This window comes from Nicotiana tomentosiformis, chromosome 5 (genome assembly GCF_000390325.3).
Source record: "Nicotiana tomentosiformis chromosome 5, ASM39032v3, whole genome shotgun sequence".
Taxonomy (NCBI): domain Eukaryota; kingdom Viridiplantae; phylum Streptophyta; class Magnoliopsida; order Solanales; family Solanaceae; genus Nicotiana; species Nicotiana tomentosiformis.
In genome coordinates this window covers 50,284,965-50,305,818 of record NC_090816.1, presented here as the reverse complement: position 1 = coordinate 50,305,818, position 20,854 = coordinate 50,284,965, and the positions used below count along the sequence as shown (strand labels likewise).

At 36.6% G+C, this 20,854-nt stretch overlaps 2 protein-coding genes across 2 annotated transcripts; one reads left to right on the top strand and one right to left on the bottom strand.

The window, feature by feature from the left end:
• The first annotated feature begins 11,081 nt into the window (after positions 1 to 11,081).
• LOC104104181 (CRS2-associated factor 1, chloroplastic) lies at positions 11,082 to 15,830 on the top strand. Its single transcript, XM_009612185.4, has 5 exons — positions 11,082 to 11,970; positions 13,080 to 13,207; positions 14,108 to 14,333; positions 14,418 to 14,545; positions 14,696 to 15,830. The coding sequence occupies exons 1-5, from the start codon at positions 11,160 to 11,162 to the stop codon at positions 15,722 to 15,724; spliced, it is 2,322 nt and encodes a 773-aa protein (XP_009610480.1). The 5' UTR covers positions 11,082 to 11,159; the 3' UTR covers positions 15,725 to 15,830.
• A 145-nt stretch (positions 15,831 to 15,975) lies between these two features.
• LOC104104180 (sugar transport protein 14-like) lies at positions 15,976 to 19,265 on the bottom strand. The gene is made up of 4 exons (XM_009612184.4): positions 18,869 to 19,265; positions 17,377 to 17,699; positions 16,673 to 17,302; positions 15,976 to 16,589 (listed from the first exon to the last, which is right to left on the bottom strand). Exons 1-4 carry the CDS (start codon positions 19,008 to 19,010, stop codon positions 16,134 to 16,136), a joined length of 1,551 nt encoding a protein of 516 aa, XP_009610479.1. The 5' UTR covers positions 19,011 to 19,265; the 3' UTR covers positions 15,976 to 16,133.
• Positions 19,266 to 20,854: the final 1,589 nt, after the last annotated feature.

The following is a 20,854-nucleotide window of genomic DNA, read 5'->3' as shown; positions in this document are numbered from 1 at the left end:
TCGTTACATTCTCCCCCACTGAAACATACGTTCGTCCTCGAACGTGCCAGGAATTGTTCCGGAGTTGTCCCAAAATCACTGTTCAACACCTTGTGCACCTACTCGTGCCACCACAACCCAGTTGAGCACATTAGCTCGAGCCAGACTGAAGATCCTCCCTTTTATTTAGTCAATAAGCCTCAGAACCAAATTCCAACCTCCGAATTTCTCTACAAAACCTGATTCTAACATACAAATACCGTATCAATCTCCACACGCTTAACCCACACATGATCATGCACCCATACTAACATCACACAACGCATCGCATAACTCATTTTCCCAAGGCAACCTCCTCCAAGCACAAAAACTACAAATTCACTGACCTGACGCCCGTAGTATACCTCATAACACATATAAGCCCGGTTTCAATCCTCACAATGCTGCAACGATGGTAACTCATAACCACCCGTCAAATCAATAACTCGTGGAGTTTCTCTACTTGGAAAGAACTGTTACCTCATTCTGAACTGAATAGTGACACTTTCTCTTTAATGCACCTTGCATAAATTCGCTCGTACCGATTTCAGGTCCAAAAACCTCATCTCACCCAGTACAAGCTGCTCCGGCAATGAGCCACCTCAAACACTAACCAAAATCTCATATGAAGCCATCAATGCGCCAATAAGCTACAACTTGAATATGACACATAAGGAAGAACGAACTCTGGAAAAGAACTATCCAGCACGTCGTTCCACCCGATCCAAACAATATATTCGTGGCGGCGTACCACCCGATCCACACATAACAATCAATAAGGAAACACCCATCAAGCCGTAATGCTTATACTTACGAAATGCCCGAATATCGACCACAAGCACGCCAAGTGCATAATACAACCCTGGGGAGGCGGATAGCGCCATACGCTACAAAAACCTAAGCACAACTAAGGTGCAATAAATGACATGCATCTCGAGATCCATGTTGCTCATATAACACCACAAGCTACACGAGATCACAACCCATGTGCTAATAATCAAGTTGTCTCATAACCCACATGGCACAAAAAGGGTATTATATAGAATAACTGACGACATGAATAATATCCAATGCCCGAAGACTCCTCTGTAAGCAATGCTATGCCGAATGAACACATCCGACCTGACGTAGAGCACATATTCACATTAGACCCACCAACGGACCTCAAGCCAATTTTGATCATACCATACTAGGCCAACAACTTTTCAAGAATCCGCAATGGCCCTATTCATGACACACACGAGCAGCCGTCCAATCCGGACCAAACTCCCACAGTCCACAACCAAATGACTAGAGCACCTTTCAGGCATAAACTCTCACATTAGCGATAGTACCAGAATCTCCATACTTGGTTTCAATCCTTAACAATCAAGTGACTAACATGTCACACTTGTACAAATCTCCTCGCGGGGTACGCTCCTATGACCTTCCGCACCAGGTAGCAAAGTTTGCACATCCATACCACCAACCATACTAATTTTGTAAGGCAAATCAAGAATCCGCAAATCAATACACAAAGCCTCTTACACAGGACACCGTTCTCAGGTGACACTAAAGAAAATGCCAGCTTACTCTGAATATCTGAATTCTTCCCAGCTCATCCGAGCTCGTGACATTCTTATCAACACCGAGCCGCAACCTTGATCCTCAACTTCCAATTCCCATGTCGCTCACTGCACCTATCATGCTGCAATGTGAGAGTATGAGAATTCATCATAACCCCTGAACTACTAGTAGAATAAATACTCCATTGGCCAGAAACATTTCACTTAACTCATTTCAGAAGAACCATTGCAACACGCAACTGAATTCCCATAACTGTAGAAAATACCAACCTCAAGTTGTGAGCTAAATCGCCATAACTCTTCCGGGATCTATTTACACGTAACAAGGCCATTTGAATAAAATACCTCCCAAATCAATCAAATTATGGTGGATGTCAAGCCCACACGTACAACCACAAACAACATGTATAACTTAACATGTCAAAGGAACCGATCATTGCCTCAATCATGTTGATTCAAATCATTACTAACCGACCCAACTTCTTCCAATTTACTCTTGACTTGCCTTAGAGATAATAATAGCTCAATTGAAAAACATAACGAACTCATTCAGCACTCATCCCGAGTGACCCGAATCACGAGATCGCATCGACTCAATACCCATAAACTATCTCATACCCTCCGCATGCGCACAATAGCATCTCCAACTAGTACACCCATTCTGAAAGACCTTCCGCGAATCCGAATTGTTCCTCCCATTTCTCCAATACTGCCCCGCAGACCTGATGATAACATAGAAAATTCCCCAAGTATTCTTCACGCTTTGCTACAAAAATCCCGATCTTCAGTCACACAATGAACCCAAAAATCCTTAGACACTGCACTTGCATTTTTGAATGCATTAGAACCACTATTGAGAGTCAATCACTCTGACCTGGTCTCGAATATAATTAAACCCAACGCTCGGTTAGCACATGAACACTCCCAAAGAAGCAATCGGGTGAATTCTTTTCCTTGTACATCACATCTACAAGAAGCATAAACTTTGAGTCTTCCCAAAACCTGCACATGAATCGATAAGGCGAAATATAGTAGACATTCATCAAGTTCTTTGCTCGAATTACCCCTGATGTTTTCCTTTATTAGTCTTAATTAATCCACCAATGCACCTATGACCAGAAACTGCACAAGCAAACAACCATGCGATCCAATCGTGGACGGTGGGTTCCCCCACTTAGCTTTAAGCTACAATCACATAAATCTAGAACCCACAAAGATTCCTCCTTCTCAATTACCATGATCTCGCACCGTTAACCTGCCAAATTTTCGTAATCTCATGTTAAACTTTGCATAAAATATTCCGAATTATCAACCACAATCGCACATTCGACCTCTTGATAGTCGCACCATCTTCTTCAAGTGATCCAAGCTCACATCCCATTATATGTCTCCCGCTATGTAGATAATAGAACTCTTCATAGAACTTCATTAATAATTACGCAACAGCTAACCTTCTCACAGGAGATAGCCCACATGTGGAATTCCATTTCGACATCTTCCAACAATATTGCCATGGTTATAACTACCACGCAAATAGCAAACCCTTCTGAGCCCATGCTCGTACACCAACTGTAAAAGTCTGGTAATTTTCCTATTAGCATCCACTGAAAGTCCAGCCATACATTCCAAACTTGAAGTCAGGTTGCACCCAAAAACGATAAGCAAGCATTTCACACCCCTCTTCCTTTCAAGCAAACTCCTCTCTGACATATTCAATCTTCCTCAGTACAGTAGCCACCGTCCCAAATAAAATTTATAGACTTAGTCATTGACCACCATGATCCCCAAATCGCTCTAAACTTCCTCAAGGTATGTGGCTATCTTACCACAGAATCCATATGTTACTCTGCCACTCCCACTTCGGTTAAACCATCTCCTTTAAGCAACTTCTCGACCTCTGCTTTTCATACTTCACCTGCTAGCAATTCAATCACCGCGAGACACCACCCACCATGTCCTTCCTAATCTTTCGCTGCCCAAATATTGCCTCAAAGCAAAATCCATCTCTGTAGCACCTAATCTAATAAATTGCTACCAACTCTAAGCCTCTTCGAAGATCATCTTTCTCGAGCCATCAACATTAGAAACATCGATTCGATTCTGAAACCGTTACAGACCGCCATCTCTGATAACCGCTTCTCAGGCTCCATTTCACAACACCCTGCCCCGAAGGCAAATCAAAGGAAACTCTAACACCCATAGGCCTTAATGCATTCCAACAAGGATGACGACACCACACCACAAATGAAATTTTCACCATTCTCGAAAATATCAAGTCTCGCTACTCCATCAACCAAAGCCTGAACATCCATAGTCCAATTGTCTTTCCCCTGCTGGAATTAAATGTCGAACCTCTAAACCATGAACTGAGAAATCCTCCTTTCGAGTCATTCACTGCATCTACCCATAAACAATCACCCTACGATTACACCCATCATTGTGCGATACACACATGAATAATCTGTGCATAGCCTCAAAACCATAGGAAATACTGACACGAGGATGGAACGACAGAACCCCTTCTACAAGACAACGATAATAACTCGCTTGAATACACATGGAGAAACATCCTGCACCATATCTGCAGTACCACTACAACTCCTTGATGCCCAATTGTTAACAAGCACTCCACGTCGCATAAGATTGAGTAGGAAGGAAATGAAGGCATAGGCTCCAATGGAATCAAACTGCACGAAGAGGAATCAAGAAGGGAAGTACTCCTAACAGCCTCGTAGCCTCTCGAAGATAAGTACATATGTCTATATACCGATCCGCAAGACTCTACTAGACTTGCTCATGACTCATGAGACCCAAATGAACTAGAGCTCTGATACCAAGTTGTCATGACCCAAAATCCACTATAGACCGTGGTGGTGCCCAACGTCGCCGTTAGGCTACCCAATACTTAATTATTCATTTTTATTATGTTTAAAATCATAAATCTTGTTTAAATAAAGAGGCCAGTGCATTAAAATAAGTCGTAGTTACTTGCATTTTAATGAAAATATAAGGTAAAAGTGTGCCAATGTAAAACAATCCATAAAAATTTTCTATAACAACCCCCAAAATCCGGTGTCACAAGTTCATGAGCATCTACTAGGAATATAATAAATTACAACATCTGTCTAGAATATAAGTTAGACATGAGAATATAAAAAACTCTGATGGAGACTCTGTATGCTGCGGATTGTAACATAGAATGCAGCTCACCGTAAAGTCCCTGTAACAGCCGCGCCTTTGCGCCCAAAAGACCACCAGACCTATATATATACCTGCACAATAAGTACAACAAATGTAGCATGAGTACGTAAATCAATGCGTGCCTAGTAAGTATCTAGCCTAATCCCGAAGGAGTAGTGACGAGGGGTCGAAATCAACACTTACTAGTGGTCTAATAAATCAAATACAGTAGGAAGTAAACAAATATACAGCAGGGTAATAAACAGTATAAACAAATATATGTACATGGTACAATCCTCCTCTGAACAGTAAACTCAAGCTCTCAATTATTAGTTACCTCCTCAACCGGAGTATATATGAAATGGACTTCACCAGATACGTCGTCACAAGTCAAATCAGGAAAACACACAGATACGCTGATTTCTTGTCAAATATTACGCATGACGCTGCCGAGGCGAACGACCCGATCCCATAAGAATATGATATTGCCGAGACGAACAGCCTGATCCCATAATAAAGTGTACATTGTCGAGGGTCAAATGGCACGAATCATAGATGCATATATTATATTGCCGAGGCGAACGGCCTAATCCCATTAGAATAAGAAACTTTAACGGGTCCTTGACCCCACTCACGAATAAACGTCTGAGTTATGAACTTTAAGGAAAGCTTGCGATGAAAACGCACAATGCGGGAGGAATTCATAAGGGAAGCACAAATTATTCTGCGAGTTATCAAGTAGCTCGTCACATTTCTACAATAACGAATCTATCACCCTATGCAAGTCTAGTCTCAAGTCGTAACGCGAAATAAAGGAATTAAACGAGCAAAGATAACTCAAATAGTACAACTATAGCATGGTGTGAACCTAAGTCTACCCAAACATAACCAGGAATTCTAGCATACACACGGACGCTCGTCACCTCATACGTGTGTAGCTCCCACAATATGTAACACATAAGAATATAATACCTACGGGATAATTTTTCCCTCACAAGGTTAGACAGGAGACTTACCTCACTCTGAAGTTCTATAACTGACTCCAATGCCTCTTTAACACTTCGAACCCAAATCCCATCGATCCGAAACTAGTCAAACAATCGTGAAAAACCAATAAAAATATATTCCAACATCATACTTAATTAATTTATAACAATTCCCAACTCTGCTCGAAAAGTCAATAAAGTCAACCCTGGCCCACGTGCCCGGATTTCGAAAATTTTCGAAGATAACCATTACCCATAACATTATTAACTCAAATATATCATTTATTCCTAATTCCATGTTCAATTTTGTGGTAAAAATCCAAAAATGCCAATTCTAGGTCTTTCTTCAAAATCTCAAATTTTTCACAAATTTTCATGTTAAAATTTCATGTGTTCATGAAATATAATCAAAAGTTGTTTAGAAATACTTATCCCCAAGAGATGGATGAAATAACTCTCCAAAATCGCCCCGAAGTCGGCTCCAAGAGAGAAAGATGAGATGAAATGAGCAAATCCCATTTTTGCTAATTTATTCTGCCTAGGCCTCCCTTCTACACGATCGCGAAAAAGACCTCGCGATCGCGGAGGCTAACAAGTCCCAATACCTTACCCAAACTTATCCAAAGGCTCGAAATACCACGAATAACATCAAAATCACGAATCCACGATCAAAATCCTTCTTTCAACTTTCAAACTTCCAAACTTCGACGAATGCGTCTGAATCATATCAAAATATTTCGGAATGACGCCAAACTTTGCGTACAAGTCATAAATCACGATACGAACCTATTCCAAGGCTCGGAATCCCAAACGGACATCGATAACACCAAAGTCCACTTCAAACCAAACATAAGAAATTCTTAAACTTTCAAAATTCTAACTTTCTACAATAAGTATTGAAATGCTTCTGGACCACCCAATACTCAACCCGAACATACGCCCAAGTCCGAAATCATCATACGAACCTATTGGAATCCTCAAATCCCGATTCCGAGGTCATTTACTCAAAAGTCAAACGTTGGTCAACTTTTCCAACTTAAAGCTTTCAAATTCAGAATCTTCCTTCCGAAACAACCCCGAAATTCAAAACCGACCACACGTACAAGTCATAAAACATGAAGTGAAGCTACTCACGACCTCAAACCGTCGAACGTCGTATTAGAGCTCAAAATAATTGGACTGGTCATTACAGTACTAGTCTAAGGATACACGCGTTGCGCGTGTATTTTTATCTCAATGTTGCGCGTGTATTTTTATCTCAATGAATACAACTTTTTTTTTAAAAATATATTAAATTTCTGATTGAATCATGAAATATATGTCAAAGAAAATAAAATTGAGCTCCTAAATTGATGATTCTTAATTCTATTTTGCTAACTCAATAAAAGAAGAAACTTTGTCCGACAGGAGTTCTCAATCATCTCAATCAATATATTTAACATAAATTTTTTTATGATTTATAATTTTATTGCTTTAATTTTACAAGTTATGCATCTTTTTAGTTTTAACAAGATCATATAACTTTGAAGATTTAAAATTATTATATTTTTATTTTCAAAAAGCTATATATTCTTATGTTAATTTTAGAAAGACATAAACAAGACATCATCTAAATGTAATAAGCGTTAATACTATTCTAGAAGGAGTAAAAATAAGAAATTCATGTAAAAATCAGATTGAGATTTGTTTTTCAATCAATTCTCACGGATTTAGTGTGTTAGCTTTCTTGTGTTTATATAATCAGTTTTTATATTTTAATTGGGACGTTTTAAAATTTAGTCTGATTTAATTCAAAAAGAATATTATAATTATTTTTTAAAATATTTTCTTGAGAAAATTATTACTGAAAATAATTTTCTTGTATATTTTTCTAATTTTTTGTAATGAATATTTTTTATTTTGTCATGTTTATAAGCGTGCTAATAATTAAATGGCCAAATTAGAAAAACCAAAAAACGGCATTCCTAATTTTTTCGTAACAATGTATGTGCACGTAGTGTAGAATATACTACATTTAAATTTGGTTTCAGCCTCATTCAACTCTCTAAAAAATATTTAAAAAAAGTTGGGTAAAACTTCAAATATATAATTAGAATTAAAAGCTAAACCAATGATAACATGGACCATCGTGTGAACAATCGTGGTTATATTTTTTTGATCTATATAAGGTAACTTTTTAATTGATTTTAGTGTCCTAAATATTCAGATTATATACATAGTTTAAATAGGAAAATATTTAATAAACCAAATTTTAGTTGGTTACAAAATCCTAAATATTAGTAAAATAACTTAAATTATAATTCTATCCAATGTGAAATCTATTTTTAGAGGATAAAAAAAGCGAATGATATTTCGCTAAGTGCCTTCGTGCTTTTAATATAGTAGATAGATAGATAGATAGATAGATAGATAGATAGATAAATAGATTAACAAAATTTTAACGGATTGATAATAGGATCTACCTATTCAATAAGGACTTTCTAATTTTTAAAAAATAAATAAAGGACATTCTAATTGATACTTGATTGTAAATCCTTCCTTACTTAGTACTCAAATATGGATTTGAAAGTCGCTTTTTCTAATTTACATTGACATTTGAATCCTTCCTTACTTGGTATTCAAATAAAGTCCGTTTGATTATAAAATCGGACCAAGATAGGACTTATATATCCAAACAAGGGAAAAATTAATAATAAAAAATTTAATTGCTTTTAAAGTCCTAATAATTAGAAGAAAAATTTAAATTATAATTTAGTCTAATATAAACTCTATATTTAAAGGGTAAAAACGGCGAATGACATTTTACTAAGGGCTTAATATAATATAGATATTAGTCTTAGAGTGTGCACTTTGCACGTGTAACCTATCTCAATGAATTATATGCTTTTTATAGTGAAAATTATGTTCGAGTTAAAAAAATAAAAGTTTACAAAAGAAGAATTCTTGAAAATGATAATTGTTGATCATATTTAGCCAATTAGGAAGAAATTCTACCCATAGAAGTTCTCAATCATGCATCTCAATTACTATATTCAACTTAATATTTCTCCAATTTTATAATTTTATTATTTCAGTTTCACAAGTTATCATACATTTTTTTTAGTTTCAACAAGAACATATAACCTTTGGAGATTTAAGAGTTAATTAAAAAAAAATAGAAAGTTAAATGATCTCAAGTTCATTCTTGAAGACACACGTTGGCTACATAAGAGGTCTATTCAAACTGTTCTTTTTCTTAACCAATCTAAAAATTGTAGAAATTATTCCCAACAGATTAAAAAAATCACTATCGCAAATAACATCCATTAATCTACTATTTCTTTTTTTGGAGAGCTTTGTTTCTCCATTCATAACCATGCATCTAGATTCTACATCTAAATGCATCAAATATTATCTTTTATATTTACCAAGTTTTATGGATAATCAAATGTTGTCTTTTATCAGCTCCTGGTTGTCATCGCTCAATCATGTCATTTTTCACTAAGTGACTGCTTAGGGACCTTAGGTACGATCTGGGTTGTTTCCCTCTCGACTTTGGATCTTAAAACCCCAAAACTATGTTTGTACAAACTATCCGGGCTTGTATCCAGAGTTTCGGAGAAATGAGGCCACTCTATTGTTTATAGCCGTGCATTTATCCTTCATGCCAGCTAGCATAATATGAAAAATAAATTTCTATTATTCTTTTTAAATCCGATGCACTAAGCTCCTGCTATCTGCGGGGTCCGGGGAAGGGCCGAATTACAGAATATATTGTACACAACCTTACCCTACAATTCTACAAGAGGCTGTTTTCACGACTCTTCTAATAATCACTTATAGCTTCTTATAAATAAATTTTTATGTTTTTTCTAATAATCACGTATAGCTCCTTACACATTAAACCAAAATAAATATAAAAATATACAGATCAATTGATGAAAGTAGAAGATAATAAAATTTATTGTATATATTTTGCTCGTATAACGAATAACAAAAACAAAGGAATACAATAGAATTATACTACATTCTTTATTTATTTTTAGCTAAATAGTAAATAGAATAGAAAAGAATATAGAGACTTTTTGTTCAAGTAACTAGGTATAGGTGTACAATTTTTTTATGCACAACCAAACAAAAAAAATAGAGCTATAGACCTCTTTCTAGACTTTAAATATATTATGAAAAAACTTTCATGTTCAATGTTATACTTTTAAAAGGAGTTGATGAAATATATATAATTTATACTATAGGACTTTAATATTATGAATATGAAATTAAGGGGATGAAGAATAGTTTCCCCAAAAAGTAAAAATAGAACATAAGAAATTAACAATTTAAAATAAGAAAAAAATTTATATAAGAATTTTTTTTATTGACTATAAAGTATAACTGCCAAACGGGCCGGACTGACCCGGTAGTAAGGGGGCCATGCAGAACTGGGTTGGGACGGGGACCGAACTGTGCCATGTAGATTTTTGGTACTGATTAACTGGATCGGTATGACCCATTATGGTCAAGTCATATGGGAATCGATTAACCGGATCAACTCGGTTCAATGACTATTTTTTGATTATTTTTTTTAAAAAGTTTATAATGTTGACCGTTTGGCACAGTTAGCATGTTGCCACTTCTAGTTTTGTCAATTAAGGTCCCTGTCAGGAGACAAAATCATAGAAGAATAAAGAAGAAAAAAGTAGAGGGCAACATAATGTAGACACGAGCCTAGGGAGCCTTAATTATTATTTTTCTCGTAAAGTAGTTTTAGCTTTTTAACACCAACCTTTATTAATGTCATCCATTATCTTTTTATTTTTTAAGTTAGAGAAGCCAAAACACTAGGTAATAAGAGTAGGACATCCAAATACTTCCAAAAAGAAACATATATACTAGCAATAGAGCAGATACTAGAAATTTATACTATAAATTATATTTTTTTCATGTTTATTGTATTATCTTAAATTCGTAATGAATTTTTCAAATATAAGACTTTTAAAATCTTTGAAATTTATTCAAACATTCTTTTTATACGTTAGTTTTTAATGTTTTACATTTTTACTTATCTTAATATAAATTACGATTGTTATACAAAATATAAAAAAAAAAAATTAAATAAGCTCGGCCCGACACGTTAGGTCCGGAACAGTTTTCGATTAAATTTTGCACCGGTGAAACCCGGAACCGATAAATCCATTAAAAAATAATCGAAACGGGCCCGGTTCCCTTTCCCACTATACCTAACCGGCCCCTTAACACGTATACTATAAAGTTTTAAATATTATGACTTTTTAACTAATTTAATAAGAAAATATTTAATAATTAAAATTTTAGTTGATATTAAAATGGTAGGAAAGTTAATTAATTTTAACTTTTTCCTTCAGCTGCGAGCAAGTTCCAGTGCTTCCATCTTCTTCTAGCAAAAAAGAGTGAAATGGGTTCAAGAACCCTAATCCAATTCCCAATTTTCTCACCACCTGCTCCACCACACAACCACCGGCCAGCCACTGAAGTCCGCTTCTCCCGTTGGAACAACGCCAACGCCGAGAAATTCATCCGCCATGAACGAACTCAGAAGGAAATCGAAGACGAAATCCGCTTCCATAAACGCTTCGATTCGGCTCTCAACATTGCCAATAATTACAACCCTGCCCCTCCAACCCCCATCACCGAAAAAAAAACCTTCAAATCCATTGGCACTCCTTCATCTCCCTCTTCACCTTCCATCCCCGGAAAAAAATCAAAATATTCCAGGAACTTCCAGAAGAATACACACCCCGCATTTAAACCTTTTGTTAGACCCCGGAACATTCCAAAAGATTCTGGGGAAACAACAGAAAAATCAGCTATTGATATTAAAGTTGATGAAAATGGTGTTTGTTATGAATTCCCAGAAGCTCCTTTCGTGTATCAGTACAGTTATACTGAAACACCAAAGTTGAAGCCTAATAAGTTGCGTGAACCCTTAGTGTCACCATTTGGGCCTGAGTCAATGCGGAGGCCATGGACCGGTCGGAAACCATTGCCTCCGAGCAAGAAGAACCTTCCAGAATTTGATTCGTTTAAGCTGCCACCGCCCCATAAAAAAGGGGTAAAGCCGGTTCAGGCTCCTGGACCATTCCTGGAAGGGTCCGGGCCCAAGTATGTTAGGTCTAGAGAGGAGGTATTGGGAGAGCCATTGACCAAGGAAGAAATGATGCAGCTTATAGATAGTTGTAAGAAAACAACACGGCAATTGAATATAGGTATATCAGTAGAGTTTAAGTTATATGTATTGCCAATGTAATAATTTTGTATACGCAAGTAAGTCCGCATAAAAAGTGGGATTTTTAATCTTGAAAATATGGCAGTTTACCTGCCACAATAGGTAAAAGTGACTTGATAGTGTAAAATTTCTATTGTACATGACTTAAACTCATATCATTATTATTATTGTTGATCAGGGTGAACTGCATTGTGTGGTAGACTTGGGAGATTGTGTTTTGCTGTGAATTTGTTGTATAATGTGAATTCTCTAAGGCAAAAAGGAGGAGAAATAGAAGTTTTTGGACCGTGAAGAAGGGCTAGTTAAATGTTTTGCAACTTAGACCATTTGGCATATATAGTATCAGTTAATGAATCAATTGTGCTTTAATCCCGTATTTTTTGGAGTCAGTTGTATGAATCATCTACATTAGTTCTGTCGTCCATTTCATTCTGATACTAAATAGAGCAGAATGGATACATTGGCACATATACAAATGGTAATTTTTTTCTTTTAACTAAGTGGTTTGACATCTTATTATGGAAACATGCAATCACTAGGAGCACATCTCCTTATTATTTTTGCAGTCTCCTTGATCAATGCCAAGGATATGCAAATTCTCTTAGTTCTATAAAGCCTAATTGATGTTTTACTCATATAAATACCTAATTCATTTTCTTATTTTTCCTGTTTGCTTGAATCTATGGGTTTGATCGTTTGAGGAGAAAGAGAGGAGATGAGGATTTTTTTTCCTTTTATCTAAGGGAGGGGGATGTGTTCTGATACACACACACACACTCTATAATCAGGTTGATTTCATATTTTCTTGTGTGTTCAAGGCTCAAGTTCTCTTATTTTGGAATATCTTATCAGGGTTCAATGTGAATAGCTCATTCTCATTGTAAAAGCTTCTTGTGACCAAAGGTTTTCTCTTTTGTTAATTTCATTTCACTAGTGTTGGTAGTTGGAGTTACCTTAAGGTATATATGATCTTTGAAAAGCTCGTAAAATGCTTATTTTGTATTCGATCTTCTCGATTCGTGACAAAAAGAATATGCTGACTCTGACTTTTGCTCTCTCATTGACTCTCCGTACCTTTCTTGTTACCAGGACGAGATGGCTTAACACATAACATGTTGGAGAATATCCATGCTCACTGGAAGCGGAAAAGGGTGTGCAAAATAAAATGCAAGGGAGTGTGTACTGTGGACATGGACAATGTCTGTGACAAGTTAGAGGTCGATGGTGTTAATATTTTTCCCCTTGCAAGTTGTTTTTACTGTTTTGTTTCTTTGGAATATTGTCGCTCTCTTGTAAACATAGGTCTTTGCAAAATTAAGCTCATTGTAAATTACTTTATTCCAAGCATTGGTAATTAACCTGTCATGTTGAAGCTTGTGGCGCAGAATCCGATATGTCGGGTTTTTTCCCGTAAAGAATGAATAATTCCAACACATTCACAAGATGAGTGTTGTGGAGATGTGGATGTTAAGATGGTTTGGTCATGTCCTGATCGATCTCCAGATGCACCAATCAGTAGGTGTGAAGCCATAGTGACGAAAGGTGTTAAAAGGATAAGGAGATGGACCTAAAATCACATGGAAGGAAGTTTTCTCAAAGACCTACAATTCTTGGAATCTAGGGAATGATAGGGTATAATGGAAGGAAATGATCTCTATAGGTGTTACCAATTTGTTGGGAATATGTTATAGTCATGTTAGTACATTTTCTTTGGGTTTTATGCTTTCTAGGATCTCTATAGATCTATTTGAGATTTTTATGCCAATAGAAAATATAGAGAACTTATAGTACTTGTTACTATAACATTTGTGAATTTAAATGGAGAAACATGGTCAGTGAAACTGATCCCTTGCGGTGTAATTTTTGTTGTAATGAACTTACAGATTACAATGAAGAAGTCCTCCTGACCAGATAATACACCTGCCATCCTGACCATGTCTCACATTGAAGGCTAACTAGCACTTTCGACTATACAATCTTCATATAGCTTGATTATGGGATGGGATTTAAAGTTAATCATTTTTGTCGTTTCTCTCAAGTTGAAGCTGTTGTTTTTCTGGCAGACGTCTCAGGCAGTTATTTGACATGGTTTCTTTTTTGATATCCTATATGTACAGGAAAAGACAGGTGGGAAAATTATCTATCATAAAGGTGGTTTGATATACCTTTTCCGTGGTCGAAACTACAACTACAAGACTCGGCCACACTTTCCTCTTATGTTATGGCGGCCTGTGACTCCTGTATACCCAAGGTTGGTCCGACGAGTTCCTGAGGGTTTGACTTTAGAGGAAGCTACTGAAATGCGCAAAAAAGGACGCAATCTGATACCTATCTGCAAGCTTGGTCCGTGTTGCTTTAATTTTTGCTACTCTTGATTGATTCTGACCAAAACATCTCTCTGATAGTAAGTCTTGAATGTTTTTGCAGGGAAAAATGGGGTGTATTGTGATCTTGCAAAGAATATCAGAGAAGCATTTGAAGCTTGTGAATTGGTGCGTATAAATTGTCAAGGAATGAACCCAAGTGACTATAGGAAGATAGGCGCCAAGCTTAAGGTAAAACTATTTCCGGTACTAGTAAATGCTATAGTACGCTGTGAGGTGGCTACAGGACACAAATTTATTTTTGGAAAAAGATAGAAGTGCAAGAAATTAATCACCTCATTGCTGTAAGTTGCTTAAGTTGCTTATCTTTCTAAACTGTAGGATCTTGTCCCATGTGTGTTAATCTCTTTTGAGCAAGAGCACATACTCATGTGGAGAGGACGGGATTGGGTATCCTCTCTACCTGACGACAAAGAGAAACCTCAGAGAAGGAAGGGTTCTAAAGCTGATAATGCTGCCAGCAGTTACCGATCCTTTGAAGGCCAACTGGTTGAATCTACATCAGGAAGTCCAAGCTTACTAATTACAGGAATGAATCCTTGCAATCTCAGTGCTAGCGTTTCTCCTCTGGTTGAGGAAGATGCAGAATATGTAAGAAGCAATGTTACACAGGAAGACGGATCAGAGGGTAACTATTTGGAATCGTCCAATAAGGTTCCTTTAGATGTTAGTGCTGTTACAACTACGGAGGAGATCAGTGGAAGTGAAAGCCCTCTGGTTTATGCAGGAGATGATACAGGTGACAATTCTAGAATTCTTAGTGAGTGCAAAACAAGGTTGGATGATTCAGTTGTGGTGCCAGAAAATGTGTTGAGGAGTGCTTCAGATGATGTAAACAAATCTGATTCCTCATCTTTGGTTCCGTTGACTGGTTACAAGGTGCATTCTGTATCCGAAGATACAAACCAGTGCTATCAGCTGGTAAGCTCAAGTGCACCCTGGACGGATGGAATTTTACTACTTTGGAAGCAGGCTATTGAAAGTGGGAGTGCAGTCCTATTAGATGATTCTAGTTTGGATGCTGACATTGTGTACGAAAGGGCAGTTACTCTCTTCAGGTCTGTCCCACCTGGACCAGTTTTTCAGCATCGGTCTAAGAAAGTGCCAGTTCAGAGACCTGAGGGAGAAGAAACTGGTGATTTGGAGGTACAAGGCACCAAAAACTCACCAACTTCGTCGAGAAAAGAAACTGTTGTTTCAGGTAGAAGAGAAACTGCTGTTTCAGGTAGTAAAGTCAATTCAACAAAGAGTACTAGAAAGGAGAAGATGAAGGGTATTAGAGAAGATTATCTAAATGTAGTACCAAAAGGAAGCTTAGGAGTAGATGAGCTTGCGAAATTACTAGCTTAGCTTGATGAATCAAGGATCAAGTCAAATAATTCTTTTCTATAATGTCAATTGTTATGGTATGTATTCTGTAATTTTCTTGTATACATCAGTGGACTTCTTGCCTTTATTTTTTTTTCCCCTTTTGTTCACTTTAAATATTTCTGCCGTTTGATATCTTGTAAACCCACGTGTAAGGTTAATTAAATGGTGAAGCGACAATTTAGATGATTAAGAAGTTAAACATGATAATAAACGATATTTGGAGACTGCAATTGAAAAATATGGGCAAATCTTCATATAGCCTTCGTTCGTAAAGGGATCCGTAATGCATACTCTAGTTGTAGGTGTGGTATTTTCATTGAGAATGTCTTCTCCATTTGCTTATGGAACAAATCAATCAGAAAACTAATCTCCATTTTCTGGAGTAGTCTTAGATCTGTGATCCAGGCTTCCCGTCCAAATCATGTTCATTCTCCCCCGGGGTGCAGTATCTTTTCCAGAACCAATGATTTTGCCAAAGCAAATATATTTCCTCTATCGGAACCTGCTTTGTCTCGGGCAAGAGGAAGAAGATGAAGCAGCTCATGATGAATATCAAGCCCGCGAACAACAGAAAGATTCCATATTTGAGGTGACAGAGGGACACAAGGAAACACTGCGCAATGAGGGCTGTGAAGATCATATTGACACAGACCACCACACTCTGTCCTGCTGACCGTGTTTCCAGGGGAAAGAGTTCACTTGGAACCAGCCAACCTAAGGGACCCCAAGACCTACCATAAGCCACAACAAATATGCAGATTATGACTACAAGGAAGACACCAATTCCTTTTGGGAGCGCTTCACCTTCTCCGAACTTCAAAGCTAGAGTAACAGCAACTGCTACCTGTGGAACAAATTGTCAGTTGCTGTAAAGCAAACTTTTATTTCGCTTTTCGAAAAGAAATCTCATTTAAAAGCAGAAATTACCAAGACACAGATCATTTCAGCTCCAGCTTCAAGAAAGAAAGCTCTTCTTCCAAACTTGTCAACAAAAGCCATGGAAATGAATGTAGCTAGAACAAGTGCACCACTGGTGATAGCAGATGAATACAATGATGCTCCTGAGCCAAAGCCTAAGCTCTGAAAGATGACAGGGGCATAGAAAAGAATGGAGTTCATGCCAGTGAGCTGTTGGAATGCTGGGATTCCGAGTGCTCCTATTACCAATTGAGGACGGTTCTTCCTCTTGAGGAGGTTCCTGAATGGATGTTTTATGGCTCTGGCAGCATCACTTGCATCTTTAAGATCAGCAAACTCTGCATCAACTTTTGTGGTACCTCTAACTTTCTCCAAGACTTGTCTTGCTTCCTCTAATCTACCCTGTTCTACGAGACTGTTTGGGGTCTCGGGAAGGAAAAGCCCACCAATGAACATTATTGCAGCAGGAACTGTGGCTAAGCCAAGCGATAATCTCCATCCCCATGGATGGATTTTGTCGGTTGCATAGTTGATAAAGTTGGCTATCAATATCCCCAAACAAGTTGTCAGTTGAAAGAGTTGGTTGACTGCTCCTCGGACTTTTGCAGGTGCCATTTCTGAGAGATACAGAGGAACTGCCTGGAAAGAAGACAACTTAATATGTTAGTGAGTCGGTATGTTTTTAACAAATAGAATTGGCTGTATTCAGTTACCTGGTTGCCAAATCCAATGCCAACTCCAAGAAGACATCGACCAATGATCAGCATTGCAATGTTCTTTGCAAATGCATTCAGTATTGCACCAAGAAAGAAACTGACTGCTCCACAGAGTATACTGGCTCGACGGCCTTTGTTGCGGGTAACATATGAAGCACCAAATGTGGAAACAAGTGCAGCAAAGTACAAAGAGGAAGTAAAGAGTGTGAGTATCTGATTGTCATATTTACAGTAGTCAGTTTCTTGGAGACGTGCATGCTTCCTTCTGTACACTTTTGGGAAGAACTCTTTCAAGAAATCATCCATGGAAGTCACCCCGCCTGAAACCAACAAAAACTTCTCTCTTTACTACCATTGTTGGTCAGAATTTGATTTTATCTTTTTACTATTTTTTTCTTCAAGTTCAACAATGTAATATTCACAAGACTATTCTAGGGCTAAATGTGATAAGGAAGTTAAATGATTAACCTGTTTTCAATGCATATCTGACCCCTTTTTTGCATATTGATTCCTAATACCTAACTGACACAAAGGATGAACGGTACCACATAAATCAATTTACTATGTTAACTAATTGGCATCCTCAAACATTTTAAAAGGAGGATGTAGAATTTACAAATGTCTTAATCTCTGATGCTATATGTGGCTATCAACTAAATCATTGTGCTCTTTAAGATTTTGACCAGATTCATTGTCCTTATTATCCCCAACCAAAAGGAGTGAAAGAGTAGACAAGAAAGTATCTAAGATTAATTACCGTACTAATAGTCATTCGGAATTAAAACAAAAGGAAATTGCTGCCGTGTTTTCTACCAACGTCAAAAGGCACTGCCCGGCAGAATAAATTTTCTTTTACATCTCAATATTATATATACTCTCTTCGTTTCAATTTATGTGAACCTATTTGATTGGGCACGGAGTTTAAGACTTTTAAACTTGTGGATTAGAGTGATGCACGTATATTTTGTGTGGCTATAAATTATTGCAAGATAAATTGTTTCTAAATAACGAAACAAGTCGTTCTTAAAAAGGAAATAAGTGCACATAAATTGAAACAGAGTGAGTGTTAATTTTGAATTTGATGGACATCCTTTGCAATCCTCCGAGAGTGAACATTAGTAGATTTTAGACCTTCTGTTCACTTGAGTCGGTTGATTGAGGTAGAGTTTTAGCCTACCTCATATTATTATACGAAAAAATTACTTTGTCCTTCTTTTTAACCCATTTTTGTTTATGTATATTTTTTCCCCATACTTTCCGTTGGTCAACAACCAATTCTTCTTCACTGTTCAAGGGAAAGGGGGAAAGCACAAAAAACACAAAGAAAACAGGAAACTGGCGTTGATGACAATAATGATTGGAAGAGAACAATGGCACAAGTGGCTTGAATAACCCAAGGTAGATCTTCCAAACCAAGCACTTGTAAAAACATAAGCTGAAAGTATTTGAGATGAGAAAAATAGGGTGTTTAAGAAGAAAATATACTCACCAGAAACACCAAGATCATACCCAAAAAGGGATCCTCCCATGGCTGCAACAACACAAGCAAAAACGAAATACCCAGTAATCCTATACTCATAAAGATGAGCTCTTGCTCCTCCTTTGTCATCACCAAATCCTCCACCAGCCATAGCTTTACACTTCCTTTACAAAATAAGAAACTAATGTACTGCTATTTATGCATATATTTTGTTGATCCACTTGTATTCCGCCTAAATGGATAATATCAGAATACTCATACCGTGGATTTCAAAACATTGATGACAGCAATGGGATCTCACTCTCCCCCATCTTATGGTCAACGTGTTCACTATTAATGTGTAGGGAAAAAAAATGGCAGGTTGCTTTCTTTATTTTCTAATTTAGACAACTTGTTACCATTTTTGTCGCATTATTCTCGGAGCAAGCATTGACCCAACTGTCCTGGCAATAGCGACTAATAGAAAATATTGCAATGGCAGTCTTTTCGGACTACGCACTTATACTTTAGGTTATGACTTCATTATCATTATTCACATGTAAAGATGCTTCCTTAAATCATCAAAAATGGAAAGAGTATCCTTCGGTATTGAAAATATTATTTGTTGCTAGTAATAGAAATAGGAACCATTTAGATAAGTATAAAATTTTAAAGTAGATCATTATGTGTTTTCATACTTGCTTTATTAGTGTGATGAACCTACCTGTAACTATTATGAAAAAGAAAAAGTTGTATTAATTGTTGGAGAAATTGATGGTGGTCTGAAATATAACATTTGTAATGAAAGACTCGGAAGAAATTGTTAGTTGGATGTAGAAAAGTCAAACAGCTTACCTTTATCCAATGTGTACCTCAAATAAATATGCTATGGAACCTATATGTTGATCTTAACTCTTCAAAAATATGGCCATCGCGCACCGAATTTTTTAAAAATAATGTATTTTTGGAGGATCTGACATGGATATTGTAACATATTAAAAAGTCCGCGCAATATAATATGGAACAACGAAATATGAATTAAACCATATAACCGAAAAAATATTAAATATAAAATCATAACGTTTCAAATTTATTTATTATTATACCTAGCTATTAGGATAGAAAAAAAATCCGTAGAGAAGCAACACTAATTTTGAACTGCAAATGATGGACTAGAGCGGGATAAGGATGCTTCACTAGTGCATATAGGGCCGTTTGATTACCAAGATGGGATAGACAAGAATATTCTATGGGTAGAGATTAGTTATCTCACCATCTATATAGATAATTATTCCCACCTTTTTAGTACAACATAATTTTATGAACTAATTAATATTCATAATCAAACGCGAAAAATAATACAATACCATATGCACTAGTGAGCATATGCATTAGTATTTATAAATTTTATAAATACTAAATTTATATTCTGAAAATCAGGTCCATATGATAATTTTAATAATTTGAAATATATACATTAAAAGCACGAAGGCTCTTACTGAAATGTCGTTCGCCTTTTTTTACCCTCTAAAAATATATTTTATATTGGACACAATTGTAATTTAAGTTACTTTCCTAATATTTAGGATATTTAAAATACCTAAAATTATGATTATTAAAAAAAATCTTATTAAACTAAGTAAGAGCTCCTAATTTTTAGCCTTTAGCCATTATAACATATTAATTAAATAAAAAATGTGAGTATTACTGTCACGACCCAAAACTTAGCCTGTCATGATGGCGCCTAACATGGTACTAGGTAAGCCGACACCTCAAAATATTTCCAATACTTTTAAATGAAAAATGAACTAAAATATGTTTAAATAATTAAAGCTCTCATAAACTGGATAAAAGATCAAAACTCAATACGGAAGTTCCCAAAACCAGGGTATCACTGAGTACATAAGCGTCTATATAACAAAAGTCTGAAATACTGTCTAAGAAAAGCTGAAACTAAATACATAAAGCTGAAAGATATGGAAGGGGGGTCAAGGTCTGCGGACGCGGGGCAGCTAC